General features: G+C 34.7%; 1 protein-coding gene across 8 annotated transcripts in view; it reads left to right on the forward strand.

The window, feature by feature from the left end:
- Positions 1 to 262: 262 nt before the first annotated feature.
- The window catches only part of LOC127738574 (dynein axonemal heavy chain 6-like), a 136123-nt gene continuing 119118 nt past the window's right edge, over positions 263 to 17267 (forward strand). For 7 of the 8 annotated variants that reach the window (XM_052249867.1, XM_052249865.1, XM_052249869.1 and 4 more), the window contains exons 1-5: positions 263 to 340; positions 4578 to 4980; positions 5567 to 5721; positions 12179 to 12333; positions 13246 to 13560. In XM_052249867.1, the coding sequence (XP_052105827.1) occupies positions 4630 to 4980; positions 5567 to 5721; positions 12179 to 12333; positions 13246 to 13560 (976 nt within the window). In that variant the 5' untranslated portion in view covers positions 263 to 340; positions 4578 to 4629. The remainder of the gene's footprint in view (positions 341 to 4577; positions 4981 to 5566; positions 5722 to 12178; positions 12334 to 13245; positions 13561 to 17267) is intronic. The other variant, XM_052249866.1, reaches the window with a different exon arrangement.

Consider the following 17267-nt stretch of genomic DNA (forward strand, 5'->3'; position numbering starts at 1 on the left):
TCATATTAATCTTTTACATTAAAAAAAGAATAGTTGACCAATAAAAAGTAACTTTAGAAAATTCAAAATTGACGCTAAAATTTCATAGGTGAATAAAATAGTTCCAATCAGCACGTGGTGTTGGGTTTAAAAAGGGAAGACCGCAAACTCCCAACATCACATATCACACTTCAAGTTTAATGTTTTAAAATTTTTGAATTTCCCGCGGTTTCAACTAGAAGCAGTGAATTATGGGTATTGCCAAGATAAACTATAATGGCGGACACCGAACGGTGTTTGCAGTGGAGTAACGACGCTTATGCTTATGGCATTGCAGTTATTCACTGAAAAATGTAAATAGGTATAACAAGTTCCGTAAAAGAGGTCCACCTTTACAGTCGTTATCTTTAAAATAGATAGTCATTCAATCTAGATATTAAATCCTCTTTATTTACATTAGCTGTAACATGTAAAAATATTACTGTTTATCCCAACTAGACCCAAGGAATGCACTTCACACACCACTTTATAAACACTGGCTCTTTTTCACTTTATCGTTGTAGACTATAGGACGCCTGATGTTTATTGGTTCTATTGAGAGACAATGTTTATTTTGGGGCTTAAATGTGTTGAATAATGTTGTATAGGGTAGAAATTATAGTTTAGTATCTAGATGTCAAATTTGAAAGATCCAAATACCCAAAGTATATAAACATTGTCATGTGGAGTTATCACATCATTTGACATTTAGACCAATGTCCAATGGTTGTCAGTTTTGTAGTAATGGAAATATAATTGTGCAGTCGAGGACTTTCAAAAGGAATCTTACAAGACATGTGAGATTACTATTGTGAAAATACACGGTGGTACCAGCGGAACTCGAACCCTCAATCATGGGATCTAAATGCAGAGCTCTAACCTATTGAGCCAAAAAAGATCTTCTCTAACTCAACCAGTTAGAGTTACCTTTAAATCTGCATTGATTCAAGCGTCAAACGGCTATTTGTGCTACAGCCTACAGTTAGCGTCAAATGAGCCTTAATTTTTTTATCGTCATTCGTCAAATCTCATTTTGTAGCAACCATTAGAGTCAGCAGGGGTTCAAATTAGCGGTGGTCCGAGGTCCGTGACCTTCCACTTTTGCAATCGGACTTTCGTTTTGGTTCCTAGCTACGCCCGACGGACCTTTCAGAGTTCGCGAAAACTTATTTTGACCCGTCGGTCATGGGACCGACAAAGCATGATTATTTGTCAGTCCTACAAAACTTTAGCCAGTCCTACAAAATCTGTCAATTTTATCCTGAAATAAAATTATTTACATATTTTATCGAAAAATAACTTTATTAATATTAGTTTTATTCTTCGCACCCACAGGCAAATTAACAATGAAGGACCAGTTCAGGTCTTCTGATTGTTCTTATTTAAAGTCATCTTCACTATCCACTTCATCATCTGAATCATTTTCTCGGCTGTTACAGTATTTGTTTGCTCCATTGTAGGGTTCAATTGCCGATTGTTTGCCAGGGATGGCTCTATGAACAAATTTAGTAGGCCACGTGTAGATCGCCGCTTTGGTTTGTTTATAATAAATCCGTAAACCAGTACCGGAAATTGGCAGCGGGTACATCTGATAACCGATGTAAACACCTATTGGAAACAGTTGCGGTACATCTAATAACCGATGTAAAAAAGTGCCGAAATATGCACTACAACGGCCGTTTTTACATCGGTCATTGGGACCGGCACTAGCCTTCAAAATACTGGTCCGAGCCTCATTTTGACCGACAGGACCGACAGGACCGACCATTTTCGTGAACTCTGACCTTTGATTTTAAGAAAATTAACTTTGCTGACCTTTTTTAACTATCAGTATCGTCATTTCAAAGCCATATTTTTATTATATACCCCTCGAGAGCTTACTTCAAATCATTTTAACGTCGGCAAAATAAGTTTGTTAATTTATTAGAACGTGATGAAAGATGCCTTAAGTAAATTTGTAATCCATGTATTGCATTAAAAACGCCATATTCCCTTCCAAAAAGCGTCTCAAACATCGTTTATTTTTGTAATTTTTCTCGTCGGCCATTGAAATATGTGTACAGCATTCATCGGAAACGGACCAGATATGAACGAAATCCGGATTCTTACGATAATGACTACGGACGCATGAATGGCGCAGCTGACAGAAGAGAGGGGTTGAACAGCTTTTGAGGGAGGTGGGAGGAGGTGGGAAAGAAAAAAGATTCTAAAATTGGAAGGTGGGAGATAGGGGCGGGAGGTGTGAGAAGGGTACCCACTGTCCACCCCCTCAGAAGAATATTGATCCCAAAAGGAAAAATTAAGCTTTCCACACGCATTTAATACTTGATCTACTTGAATGATGTATATATTTTCATGCCCCCCAAGGGTGACTGGGGAATAGAAGTATGGTCACCATTGGTCTTCCTCCGACCGGCAGTAAAACCCTTGCTAAAGTGGGGCGTCCGTTTGGCTGTGCGGGATGTACAAATTTCCAGCCACGTCAGGTCAGAATGGGGACGTTAAATCCGATGCCTCGTGTAAATAGAGTGCCACGCTCTTTGCACGTTAAGAACCCTTGCAACAACTCTTTGAGGGGTCCGTAGGTGGCCTGTTGCAAGGCTAAATTTCTGTCCCTATCCAATATTCCCTCATTTCTCGTGGCAGTCTAAATTTCTCCGACTTTACTCCCGGACGCCTCTATTACAGAACCTACCTATTGTATTTATTGTTAATTTGTTCTCGTCCTGATTATGCATGAAATATTTGCCACTGGACGTTAAGCAACCAACAATCAATCAATATATTTTCATGTATATGCATTGTTTCAATATATTAATAAAAGTTGCTCAACTCTGGGACTATTATTATACTAATATCATTATTATGTCCCAGCAGAGCTTAACTTTGTTAAATCTCTATGTTTTTTTTAATGAGAAACACTGAATTTCATAAACATGATAACAGAGTAGTTTTTCAATTGAACTTTAATTGATATAACAACTTTTTTTTCCTTTTTGGTGTAAAAAAAAGTCCTCTTTTTATCAGTGCTAGATACTTAGTTGGTAGTTTCTGACAAGACAACTAATATAATCATTGTGCAACTAGATATGATAAACTTAAACAGCTTTGAATTGGAACTCTTACTTTAATTGTATACTCGGGAATAAATTTAACAAAAATATAAAAAAAAAAAGATACATATATAGCCCTTTATATCATAGTTAAAACCAAATATTGTAGCGCCGCGAGCAACTTTAAACACTCCTCTTTCAAATCTCGTCACTTCTCTCTATCAGTTTCAAAAAGAGAAGTCACTTCTCCCTATGATTCTGAAGTAGTGTGAGCCCTGAATTTATTGTATAATTGTCAATGATTGAGACAACACACCCACCCACAGTGACACCCTCCCCAATACAAAAAAAAAAGATTATTGGACTTCATAATATACAAGACAAATACATTTATTATTATACAAGTTATACCACAGTGACACTGACAGTGTAGTGCTTTATGTATATGGTGGCCTGGAAATTATTTGTAAACTTAACAAAACATTACATGCAGTTCTTTAAATATGATGATACAAGCTCAGTATAACCTAACACCAAAAGCACATTAATTTTGTATCTTAGTTACTGAGTTATGAAATATTTCATGTAAAAGTAGGACCTAGGATTTAGGTTGTGGACCTTTCAGTTTGGAGTGTCAAAGGTCCTGGACCTTCCAGTACCAAATGTTAATTTGAACCCCTGGTCAGATGGAGTAAAATGTTTATCGTTTAAGGTTATTTTAACAAATATCTTACCATCATTCTTCATGTGGGGTACCCCATTCCTACCCTCATACAACATTACTATAAACAGTGGCAGATTCAGGGGAAGACATAAAGGGCATATGTTCCCTTTGATCGAAAATATATACCCTTTTTTAAGCATAAAATCTAAAAAAAACATTTTGCATTGCTCATCGATATTATATATATATATTACATTTTCTGGAGAATCCCCCTTTAAAAATCCTGGATCCGCCACTGATAACACAACAGAATAAGGGTCTTCTGGGATAGTGGCTGTTTCAACCGTGCAGTTCAAAAAATTGTTTCAAGTCAGACATATTCTATGCATCTGTATATATAGTCTTTAGTCTTTCTCAATGCAGATTAAGCAAATGGAATTATTTTAACAGGTTTCCACTTGACAAATTCAATCATACATTTCTAATTGGACCCTTTCACCTTGCTGAAACCCTTATAAGGTCAAATGACATTACCCATAAGTTGATATTTTCATGCAGCTGACATGTTTTTGATTCAAAATTTATCTGAAATGAACCAAGACTATATTGGCTAATGTAATGGATATTGATACACCTTTCACAATAATGCAATACAATATGCATGTTTCTCAATGCTTTTATTTATGGCTAATAGACAGCTTATTCATTTTTTTAACTGTTTTAAAAAAAAAAATCTGAAATCTAACCAAACATATACAATGTACACAATGTACATGTTAAACAAAATTTGAAAATATGGGAAAAAAGTTTTACCAAGATATATAAATGTTTTATCTGTAAAGTTTCAGATATAATAATTATAAAGAAGATTAACAGAATATTGCATTAACAAACATGGCAGATGTAAGAGGAGAATCTAGGACTAGCTACCTCAGTCAATCTCAGTATTCAGAATCTACAGTGATTAACCAGGATTTGGGAGATCCAGATATCTTCCAGACAGATAGAGATGGGACACCAAAGACACCAACACAACAAACCAAAGTGGTAACATTTGCTCCAGGACATAGTTTAGCCAAGGCAAAAACAATAGAAGAATTAACACTTGAATCCTCATCTCAGAAAAGAAATGGAAAAGCTGCTGATCTCATGGCTCGACTGGTTGATAAGCCAGAAAATTCGCAAGTTTTGCGAATGGTTAGAGGATTGCCTATAAAACCAAAGGCTTCTCAGGGACTTTCACAGGTAATTCACTCTTATCAACCCACTACAGGATTTAATTATTTTACAGCATGCCACCGTTATATATCGGGTTTGAGCATGATTAGGGTGATTTTTTAATAGATTATTTCCTCCAAGAAACTTGTAGGTGATTATGATTCCAGATGATGTTATAAAAGAGGACAGTGGGGTTTGCTGTCTATTTCTTAGATTGTATTGTTCAACCATTTTAACACACATTATGCTACTGGAATACAAAATTGTAGAATTTAAAACAGTTCAATATGAAATAAATTTGATTCAATTGTAAAGCCAAGTTTGGAAAATTTTGATGTGAAAAGGCTTAGTATTATTATTAATTTCTTGATGACTTTCCATTACATTCTCTGCTTTTATTAATTTATTACTAATTTCAGGGTATTTTAAAGAATCTTTTGGTATCACTTATATTTGTCATTAGATAAAAATAAACAAAGACTCGAATAAGTTTTTTTTACAAAAGAACAAAATATTTATTTAAACAAATACTTTTTACTTAGTTTATGTTTGATTATATTGTTTGCAGTCTTTTATTATAAAAAATGGTAGACATAAAAAGATTTTTTTTTAGAGTCCTGGTATACCACGTCCACCATCTGGTAAAACTGACCAAATGCAATCCAGTTTCAGAACCACAATGTTTAAAAGAGATTATGAAAAGAGACAACATCAGATTAAAGCTAAAACCCAGCAGGGGGATGATAAAACAGTACTAACTGTCGGCATGTAAGTACATGTACATGCATTTTCGTACTATAAGAAAGAACAGTCACTCACTTAAATATCAGTTTGCTTTATTAATACAATCATGTAGAGGAATTTGGTTTTATTGTCTCGCCTGCGACGAAAGTTGCAGAATGCGAGACCTAGGGATTACAATCCGGCAGCATCAACAGCTTGAACTATTTGTATTAAGGATGTATTCAGGTGAAATTAAAATAATTCTGGAATTTAAAATTGATACTATAAATCAGAAGAGCATTATTTAAGGAACGGAACAAAATAAGCTAAAAATATTGATAGGTTATGGAACTCCTTTCCAAGATATTTTAAAAAAATGGCGGGAAAAGGCTGACTCAGACTTTTACCATATATTTAGCATTGGCATTATTAGTCGAAGGGGACTTTAGGTTTGCACTCTGTCTGTCTGTCTGTCTATCTGTCCGGCAAATCAGTTTTCCACACTTTTTTTTCTTCGTCCTTCAAGTTTTTGATTTGATATTTGGTGTATGGTTTCATCATGACAAGTTACAGACCAAGTTCGAATTTTGTTCCGGTCTGATGGTTTTGTGCAGAGTTATGGTCCTTGGACTTAGAAAATTCACTGAAATAATCAGTTTTCCACACTTTTTTCCGTCATGCTTGAAGATATTGATTTGATAATTGGTATATAGCTTTATCATGACAAGTTACAGATCAAATTCGAATTTTGTTCCGGTCTGATGATTTTGTGCAGAGTTATGGTCCTTGGACATAGAAAATTCACTTAAATAATCAGTTTTCCACACTTTTTGTCGAGCCTTTGACTTAAGTCGAAAAAGCGAGACATAGCGATCCTACATTCCGTCGGCGGCGTCCACAAATATTCACTCTGTGGTTAAAGTTTTTGAAATTTTAATAACTTTCTTAATTATCCTGGATTTCTACCAAACTTGGATAGAAGCTTGTTTATGATCATAAGATAGTATCCAGAAGTAAATTTTGTAAAAATAAAATTCCTGTTTTTCCGTATTTTACTTGTAAATGGACTTAGTTTTTCTGCCGGGAAACATTACATTCACTCTGTGGTTAAAGTTTTTAAAATTTTAATAATTTTCTTAAACTATTCTGGATTTGTACCCAAACTTGGACAGAAGCTTGTTTATGATCATAAGATAGTATCCAGAAGTAAATTTGTTAAAAAAAAAATTTCATTTTTGCCGTATTTTACTTATAAATGGACTTAGTTTTTCTGCCAGGAAACAATACATTCACTCTGTGGTTAAAGTTTTTAAAATTTTAATAACTTTCTTAAACTACCGGTATCCAGGATTTGTACCAAACTTGGACAGAAGCTTGTTTATGATCATAAAATAGTATCCAGAAGTAAATTTGTTAAAAAAAAAAATCATTTTTTCCGTATTTTACTTATAAATGGACTTAGTTTTTCTGCCAGGAAACAATACATTCACTCTGTGGTTAAAGTTTTTAAAATTTTAATAACTTTCTTAAACTATCCTGGATTTGTACCAAACTTGGACAGAAGCTTGTTTATGATTAAAAGCTAGTATCTAGAAGGAAATTTTGTTAAAATTTTGTACCTGTTTATCTGTATTTTACTTATAAATGGACTTAGTTTTTCTTCCAGTTAACATTAAATACAGTCTGCAGTTAGTTTTAAAACATTTATTAGATTCATAAACTATCCTGGATTTATACCAAACTTTGACAGAAGTTCTTACAATCAAAAGATAGTATCTAAAGGAATTTTTAAAAGGAAGACTTATTGTTTTTGCTCAGTTCTTATTATTATCATTATTCTTCTTCCTCTTCCTCTTCCGCCGCTTTTAAATTTGAACTTGTCCGCACCCGTTCTCCAAAACCGCTTGTCAGATTAACTTAGGGTTTCACAATATGTTAGACTAACATGTCTAGTGGTGCAATCAGGGTTTTGTTTGTGCAATGGGGAATATAAAGGGGTACTTTGAGGGGCAAAAAGAAAAGAGGGTTTTACTATAGGATTTTATTTTTTTTAATTTTCAAATGATTATAAATTGAAAACCATTTGTGATAGACACAATCTTTTTAATTGAAAATGTTCTAAATGATAAAGCACATGAAATGAAATACAGGGTTAGTCCCCAGGGGTCATCCCCACCCCCTGCCATTTAAGAAAGTTCTAATACCTTGTTAGTGGTCAAGATCCCCACCCCTAAACCATATATATTCTGGTTTGTCATTATAAAGCACATGAAATGAAATACAGGGTTAGTCCCCAGGGGTCACCCCCACCCCATGCCATTTAAGAAAGTTCTAATATCTTGTAAGTGGTCAAGATCCCCACCCCTAAACCATATATATTCTGGTTTGTCATTCTAAGATGGTTTGAATGATATACAGGGTTAGTCCCCAGGGGTCATCCCGACCCCCTGCCATTTGAGAAAGTTCTTATATCTTGTAAATGGTCGAGATCCCCACCCCTAAACCATATATATTCTGGTTTGTCATGATAAAGCACATGAAATGAAATACAGGGTTAGTCCCCAGGGGTCACCCCCACCCCATGCCATTTAAGAAAGTTCTAATATCTTGTTAGTGGTACAGATCCCCACCCCTAAACCATATATATTCTGGTTTGTCATGCTAAGATGGTTTGAATGATATACAGGGTTAGTCCCCAGGGGTCATCCCGACCCCCTGCCATTTGAGAAAGTTCTAATATCTTGTAAATGGTCGAGATCCCCTCCCCTAAACCACATATATTCTGGTTTGTCATTATTAAGCAAATCAAATGAAATACAGGGTTAGTCCCCAGGGGTCACCCCCACCCCATGCCATTTAAGAAAGTTCTAATATTGTAAGTGGTCAAGATCCCCACCCCTAAACCATATATATTCTGGTTTGTCATGCTAAGATGGTTTGAATGATATACAGGGTTAGTCCCCAGGGGTCATCCCGACCCCCTGCCATTTGAGAAAGTTCTAATATCTTGTAAATGGTCGAGATCCCCACCCCTAAACCATATATATTCTGGTTTGTCATGATAAAGCACATGAAATGAAATACAGGGTTAGTCCCCAGGGGTCACCCCCACCCCATGCCATTTAAGAAAGTTCTAATATCTTGTTAGTGGTCAAGATCCCCACCCCTAAACCATATATATTCTGGTTTGTCATGCTAAGATGGTTTGAATGATAAACAGGGTTAGTCCCCAGGGGTCATCCCGACCCCCTGCCATTTGAGAAAGTTCTAATATCTTGTAAATGGTCGAGATCCCCTCCCCTAAACCATATATATTCTGGTTTGTCATTATTAAGCAAATCAAATGAAATACAGGGTTAGTCCCCAGGGGTCACCCCCACCCCATGCCATTTAAGAAAGTTCTAATATCTTGTAAGTGGTCAAGATCCCCACCCCTAAACCATATATATTCTGGTTTGTCATGCTAAGATGGTTTGAATGATATACAGGGTTAGTCCCCAGGGGTCATCCCGACCCCCTGCCATTTGAGAAAGTTCTAATATCTTGTAAATGGTCGAGATCCCCACCCCTAAACCATATATATTCTGGTTTGTCATGATAAAGCAAATCAAATGAAATACAGGGTTAGTCCCCAGGGGTCACCCCCACCCTATGCCATTTAAGAAAGTTCTAATATCTTGTAAGTGGTCAAGATCCCCACCCCTAAACCACATATATTCTGGTTTGTCATGTTAAGATGGTTTGAATGATATGCAGGGTTAGTCCTCAGGGGTCATCCAGACCCCCTGCCATTTGAGAAAGTTCTTATATCTTGTAAATGGTCGAGATCCCAACCCCTAAACCATATATATTCTGGTTTGTCATGATAAAGCACATGAAATGAAATACAGGGTTAGTCCCCAGGGGTCACCCCCACCCCATGCCATTTAAGAAAGTTCTAATATCTTGTTAGTGGTCAAGATCCCCACCCCTAAACCATATATATTCTGGTTTGTCATGCTAAGATGGTTTGAATGATATACAGGGTTAGTCCCCAGGGGTCATCCCGACCCCCTGCCATTTGAGAAAGTTCTAATATCTTGTAAATGGTCGAGATCCCCTCCCCTAAACCATATATATTCTGGTTTGTCATTATTAAGCAAATCAAATGAAATACAGGGTTAGTCCCCAGGGGTCACCCCCACCCCATGCCATTTAAGAAAGTTCTAATATCTTGTAAGTGGTCAAGAGTACCACCCCTAAACCATATATATTCTGGTTTGTCATGCTAAGATGGTTTGAATGATATACAGGGTTAGTCCCCAGGGGTCATCCCGACCCCCTGCCATTTGAGAAAGTTCTAATATCTTGTAAATGGTCGAGATCCCCACCCCTAAACCATATATATTCTGGTTTGTCATGATAAAGCAAATCAAATGAAATACAGGGTTAGTCCCCAGGGGTCACCCCCACCCTATGCCATTTAAGAAAGTTCTAATATCTTGTAAGTGGTCAAGATCCCCACCCCTAAACCACATATATTCTGGTTTGTCATGTTAAGATGGTTTGAATGATATGCAGGGTTAGTCCTCAGGGGTCATCCCGACCCCCTGCCATTTGAGAAAGTTCTTATATCTTGTAAATGGTCGAGATCCCCACCCCTAAACCATATATTTTCTGGTTTGTCATGCCAAGATGATTTGAATGATATACAGGGTTAGTCCCCAGGCATCACTTATGCATATAACTTTACTGGACCAAACCAATTTTCAAAAGGCGACCCTGGGAATTACGAATTATGGGAGCTTCGTTTGGGAGACTTAGTAACAGCATCCTGTTACAATCATTTCTTGTTTTATTGATTTTTTCCCTCATTTTTGTTTAGCCTGCGATTAACAGCAAAAGTAGGCGAGACACTGGGTTCCGCGGAACCCTTACGAATTTTTTCATCATGCTTGAAGATATTGACTTGATATTTGTTTTAAAGTTAACACCATGACAAATTATAGAACAAGTTAGCATTTTGTTACAGTACAATGAATTTTTAACCAGTAGGGGACTATGTATTGCCCTGCAATACTCTCAGAATGCTTGTTTGGGTCTCAAATCGTAAGAAAAGAAATGTAGAATCTGCTTAAATTTTAGTAAATGACCTTTTATGAGCTATTGAAATCTTATATGAAAAGGAAAGTGGGTGATGTGGGGCAAAATATTTTACCCTGTATCTCTGTAAAAAAAAACCAAGGAATCCAAATATCTGACAAAAATTCCTAAACCTGACATGACTACATCCATAAGCTTTATATTTCAGAAGGTAAAAGACATGGACGCTTCATACCTTGTATACAGATACCTTATGTTACGAAGTTTCCGTCTGTCATATGTCCATTGCCCTTGACCACATTTTAATGGTTCAATGACTGCTTGAAAATTACAGATTTTTTGTCAAATGAAACACTCACTTATTATGAGTAATAGAAATATGATAATTGGTATATAGGTTCCTAGCATCATCTACATGTTTGTCAGGTAGGGTTGACCTGACCTCAAACTCATTTCATGGACCAGTGATCAAGGTTACAGTTATGTGGTCAAGTCCGTTTTTCAGATACTATAAGCATTAGGTCAACTATATTTGGTGTATGATTGTGAGCTGTACATGTCAGACTGACAGGTGTCATATGACCTTGACCTCAATTTTATGGTTCATTGGACAATGTTTAGTTATTGTGGTTTGATCTATTTCTCAGATATTATAAGCAATAGGGCCACTATATTTGGTGGATGGAATGATTGTTAGGTGTACATGTCCCTCAGGCAGGTTTCATCATACCTTGACATCATTTTCATGGTTCATTGGTCAATGTTAAGTTTTTTGTTGTTTGGTCTATTTCTCAGATATTTTAAGCAATAGGTCAATTATATTTGGTGTATGGAACCATTGTAAGGTGTACATGTCTGTCTGGTAGGGTTTATATGACCTTGACCTCATTTTCATGGTTCATTGATCATTGTTAAGATTTTGTGGTACTATTATCAATAGGACCACTATTTTTCGTGCATGGAATGATTGTTAGGTGTACATGTCTGTCTGGCATGGTTCCTCTGAATGTGATCTCATTTTCATAGAACATTTGATAATGTTAAGTTTGTGTAATACGTGTAGTAAAACCTTCATATTACAGACTTTCAACATGAATTCATGGATAAGTAAAACAGGCTATACATTTCATCGTGTGCCCTCTTGAATTTCTATTGTTATAAATATTACACATGACAAAGATCTCAGTCAAATATTTTATATAGTTTTGCATAAATTTGAATGAAATTTTATGCTTATACAATGTTATCTCGCATATTTGGGACTTACAAATTTTGGGAAATTTGACAAATATGTGGGACTGAAGAAATTGTTGAGAAAAATATTTAGGTGAAAATGATGCCAAAAAGTATTGTCTTTAATATTATTATGATGATATATGCATAAAATTATATTTTTTTATTATTTGTTATTGATATTCAGGCTTCACAAGCCACAGCCTAAACCAATTCCAGCAACTCCCATGACAATGGATGATGGTGATGATGACAAAGAGTTAGAGGAAATAGAAGTATTAGCAGAGCTAGCAGAGATAATGGGGCCTGGAACTGAACCCAGTACTAATGGTGCCAAATCAAGTCAGTACAATTTCATTACATTTCTATTTTACTTTTAAACTCTTCATTAAGTGCAATTGAAGTCAGAGATGATTGTTGGTCCTATTACTGACTTGTGGGACCCCTGTCATGTTCAATTGAAGTCAAGAGATGAATGTTGTTTCTATTACTGACTTGTGGGACCCCTGTCATGTTCTATTGAAGTCAGAGATGAATGTTGGTCCTATTACTGACTTGTGGGACCCCTGTCGCGTTCAATTGAAGTCAAGAGATGAATGTTGGTCCTATTACTGACTTGAGGGACCCCTGTCATGTTCTATTGAAGTCAGAGATGAATGTTGGTCCTATTACTGACTTGTGGGACCCCTGTCATGTTCAATTGAAGTCAAGAGATGAATGTTAGTCCTATTACTGACTTGTGGGACCCCTGTCATGTTCAATTGAAGTCAAGAGATGAAAGTTAGTCCTATTACTGACTTGTGGGACCCCTGTCATGTTCTATTGAAGTCAGAGATGAATGTTGATCCTATTACTGACTTGTGGAACCCCTGTCATGTTTGTTATGGCTTTTTTGAGAAAATCTTTTTGGCCTGTGCATATTTCATACTTTAAAGAAATGATCAAAAATGATTGGTTTGGAATGTACATGATTGTAGTCATAGAGTTTAAAGGTTGTAAACCATTTTAGACTTTTCTGATAAATCTTAATCAAAATAAAGGGCCTAATATTTAATGAGATACAGGTCATGTTGGAGGGTACATTTTATATCATTTGTTATAATGTTGTTATTGTCCACACAGCAGAAAAATAGTTTTAGTTATATACCTTCATTTATTATTCTGAGTGGAAAATATGAGTTTGACTTACTTCTTGTACGAATTGGACAAAGGAAAGGAGAAAAACATTGTGATTTTTTCTTACTTTCATTACAGTTAGTCCACATTCTTCTCAGCATTTAGAATCGGGAATGGATGAAATATCAAAACCATCGTCAACAGATTTACCTGTCAGTGCAGAGAGGTCACCAACAAAATCACCATACTCTGTCGCTAAAGATGAAGATGATGATGAAATCCTGAACAAAGACTTTCCCGATGAAATTCCTATCATTGATACACGACCCTTGAAGGGGAGGCCACTTTCCAGTAACAGTTCATCAGCGCGTTCTGACAGAAAAGACTCAGCGAAGAAAAAGGAGTCTAATGTTATATTGAACTACTTGAAAAAGAACAGATATGACGATACTGGTAAGAATGATTTCAACAGATTAATAGCATAATGTTGTAAATGATAACTAAACTGGTATGTTTTGAGTTCAATTGAAATTGCCTTTGAGGAAGTTTTCAAACTAATTCAGACAGTATGATCTAAAGTACTAATCTTTAAAAATTAAAATGTATTGCAAAAAATTATATTGGACTTTAAAGAATCAGTGCCATAGTTGACCACATGATCACTTAAGTCTAAAAAGACCAGGATGTTAGAAAAAAATTGATGACATAATTTTGGTATACATTGGATTCCCACAACAAATATGGAAAACCCATTTAATTAGTAATTTTCACTACATGCACTTTAAATTTGGAAAGTTTTTATTAATGCAAATAATGTGACAGTATCAGGTTTGCAATAATAAAAACTTATAATCATTATTTCTTTGATTAATTTCCTCCATAAAAATCGCAGTAGCTTTAATTAGATTGTGCATTTTTGCCTGTGGTCAATAATTCGCAATAATAAATACACACATTAATTTCTGAATTTAAGTATATATATTTTAATCTCGTTTGTTATATTCTAATCATATCTAATTATTAGTCCCCTACTGACGAAACCGATAGGGACAACAAGTTTGCTTTAAAATAACATTTTTTTCTATAATGCTTCAATCTATTGATTAGATATTTAGTATGTATATGTAGTAACATTTTAAGAAGTTATAGATCAAGTTTGAGATTTGTTAGGGTAGGAAGTTTTGTGCAGAAATTGAGACCTTTGAACATGGAAAATTTGCTTGATAATAACAGTTTTTTACACGCTTTTCTGTAAAGCATGAATTAATTAATTAGATATTTGCTATACTGTCAAACCATAAGCATTTTCAGATTGAATTTGAGTTTCATTTTGGTTGACCAATTTTTGCAGAAGTGGACCTAGAACATAGGAAATTTCTTGAAAGTATCAGTTTTACATACTTTTGCAGTTATGTCTGACTAAAATGATTACATATTTGGTATGTAGTCATATCATTAGGAGTAACTGATCCAGTTTGAGTTTTGTTTTGACTGAGGGATTGGTGCAGGAGTTGTGGTCATTTAACATAGATAAATTGTTTTAATATACAATCTGTTAGAGAATAAATAACCATGATAAATTAATTGTTGGGTTGGCTCTTAGTTGATGTCAATATCCACATATTTAAATAACAAATAATAAATTTTCTGACCCAGTTAATGATAAGATGGAAATTCCTAACTACATCAGTAACAGCCAAATGCTTGTTCCATTTTAAAAAAGTACTAACTCAAACAAAGGTAAACATTACTATCAGTAAGGGAATTTCTATTGCACATACAATTCACTCCAAATGCTTGGTTTTTTCTTATTTTGTCATATTGCTTTAATTTTCTATAGGGTGCAGATACTTTCATTTTTTATTTTGTCATTATTTTGTCCTTTGACCTTTTTACTGTTAAGATACTTTAGAAAAGGAATCAAGTTATACATAAATGTTTGTGTTATGTTCACTTATTTCATGATCATGTAAAAATGGGGAGGGTGGATATCCTCTTCACAAATGTTTTGGAGAAAACAATGATATTAATGTATAGGGCCAACTTATTGTTGATGCAGAAATTTAATACCTGTGCAAACAGTTTAACCATAGAAATTGCAAAAATCAAAAGAAAAGATATTTGCATGCACCAAGTATATATATATAGTATAGTTGCTTCTAATAGAATTCAGTCAATACTACTGATGAGACTTAGCCATTGCATCTATATAGCTTGAAACAAGATTTTTTTAATTTTAAATTCTAATGATATATGTTATTTATTTACAGTTGATGAAGGTAAGCTCATACACTCTGATGAATTATTGCATGTCACTTTATGCATGAAAATTTAGATTCAATGCATGAATATTCATAAACAAGAAATAGGTTATATTTATAAAGTGCAAAAAGTCTCCTTCGAAGAAAAATATTCAACATATGTATTGTATTTCAAACAAAATTGATAGTTAATATTTTTTTGCATGATAACAATTTTTTTGATTTTTTTTAATCATTGAAAGCAATCAAGCAACAATCAATCATCAATCAATCATTATTAATTAAAAAAAAAAATAGAAGTAAATCATTAATTGTTTTCGTTATTACACAACTGTATTTTCAAGAGTTGAAAGAATGGTTCATTTAAGGTTTATAGTAGATGAGGCAGGGCCTGCAAAGCGGAACTGTTTTTTGCATAACTGTTGCAAATGAAATTTTCATTCTATATAGTAATTTAATAATATGATTTTGTTAATGAGTCTTTTATGTGGTCTTGGTTTTGTTAACTGACATACAAAACTAATTGTTTCAGGAGGTTTAATTTTTAAAAGAAAATTTAATGATTCAAACTGAAGTTTTTGTTTTACAGATTTGAAATATTCTTGCATGAATTTCATATTTGTATCTTTAAAGGAACAATTTCAAATTCCTTTTTGAACTCTTAGATTTTTTACCAGATTTTTGTCTTGCCTGTCGCGGAAAGCGAGACATAGCAATTGCTTTTCCAGCGACGGCTGAGGCGACAATTGTTAAGTTTTCTGCTTAAGTTAGTTTAATAGGAACTACTTGTGATAGATCATTGATATTTTGTGTGAAGATGCAGTTTGACCACTATTTTGAGGCCCTACCCCCTAGGCCATGGTTCAGTGACTTTCAATTAATTAGCAATTTTCAATGAGAAGTTTTCTGCTTAAATTAGTTTGATATGAACTACTTGCGATAGATCAATGGTATTTTCTATAAAGTTGCATTACTATCAGTACATATCAGTTTGACAACTATTTCAAGGCCCTGCCCCCTAGGACATGGTCCAATAACTTTCAATCAATTTACAATTTTCAATGTTAAGTTTTCTGATTAGGTAAGTTTGATAGGGACAATATTTTCTATAATGTTAAATTGCTGTCTGTACATCTCAGTTTGTCAACCATTTCGAGGCCCTAAATACTAGCTAGTCCAGGGACTTTGAATTAATTAGCAATGTTGCTTATCCATCAGATTGTCTTTTTCTGGATTTTACGCTGCCAGGTGAGACATATCTCTGTGTCAACAGTTTATTATGCCCCAACTAGGGGCATTATGTTTTTCAGTCTGTGCGTCTGTTCGTTCATCCGTTCATTCTTCTGTCCGTCCGTCTGTCCCGCTTCAGGTTAAAGTTTTTGGTCAAGGTAGTTTTTGATGAAGTTGAAGTCCAATCAACTTGAAACTTAGTACACATGTTTCCTATGACATGATCTTTCTAATTTTAATGCCAAATTAGAGTTTTGACCCCAATTTCACGGTCCACTGAACATAGAAAATGAAAGTGCGAATGGGGCATCCATGTACTATGGACACATTCTTGTTTTTTATCTAATTCAATTGAAATTCACATGGACATTTTAACTACAAAGTAATTTAGAAATTAACTTTTTTGTATAGAATATATTGTTTGAAGTTAGAATTCCTCTCTGGGAAAGGAATTAAAATATTGCCAAATAGATCTCTCTTGCTGGAAGAAAGCAGGCATGTTAAATATCAGTGTTTAAAACTTTTGAAAAAGTAATTTTTAGGAAACTTGCATGTAAAACATTCACAAAATTATTGTACAAGGTGAGTAATTTATACATAATACTATGTTTCTGAGAACATCTTCTTAATCCAAAAAAATTCAAGGGATGGAAACATTATCCTATTATG

This window comes from Mytilus californianus, unplaced genomic scaffold (assembly GCF_021869535.1).
Source record: "Mytilus californianus isolate M0D057914Y unplaced genomic scaffold, xbMytCali1.0.p SCAF_4, whole genome shotgun sequence".
Taxonomy (NCBI): Eukaryota; Metazoa; Mollusca; class Bivalvia; order Mytilida; family Mytilidae; genus Mytilus; species Mytilus californianus.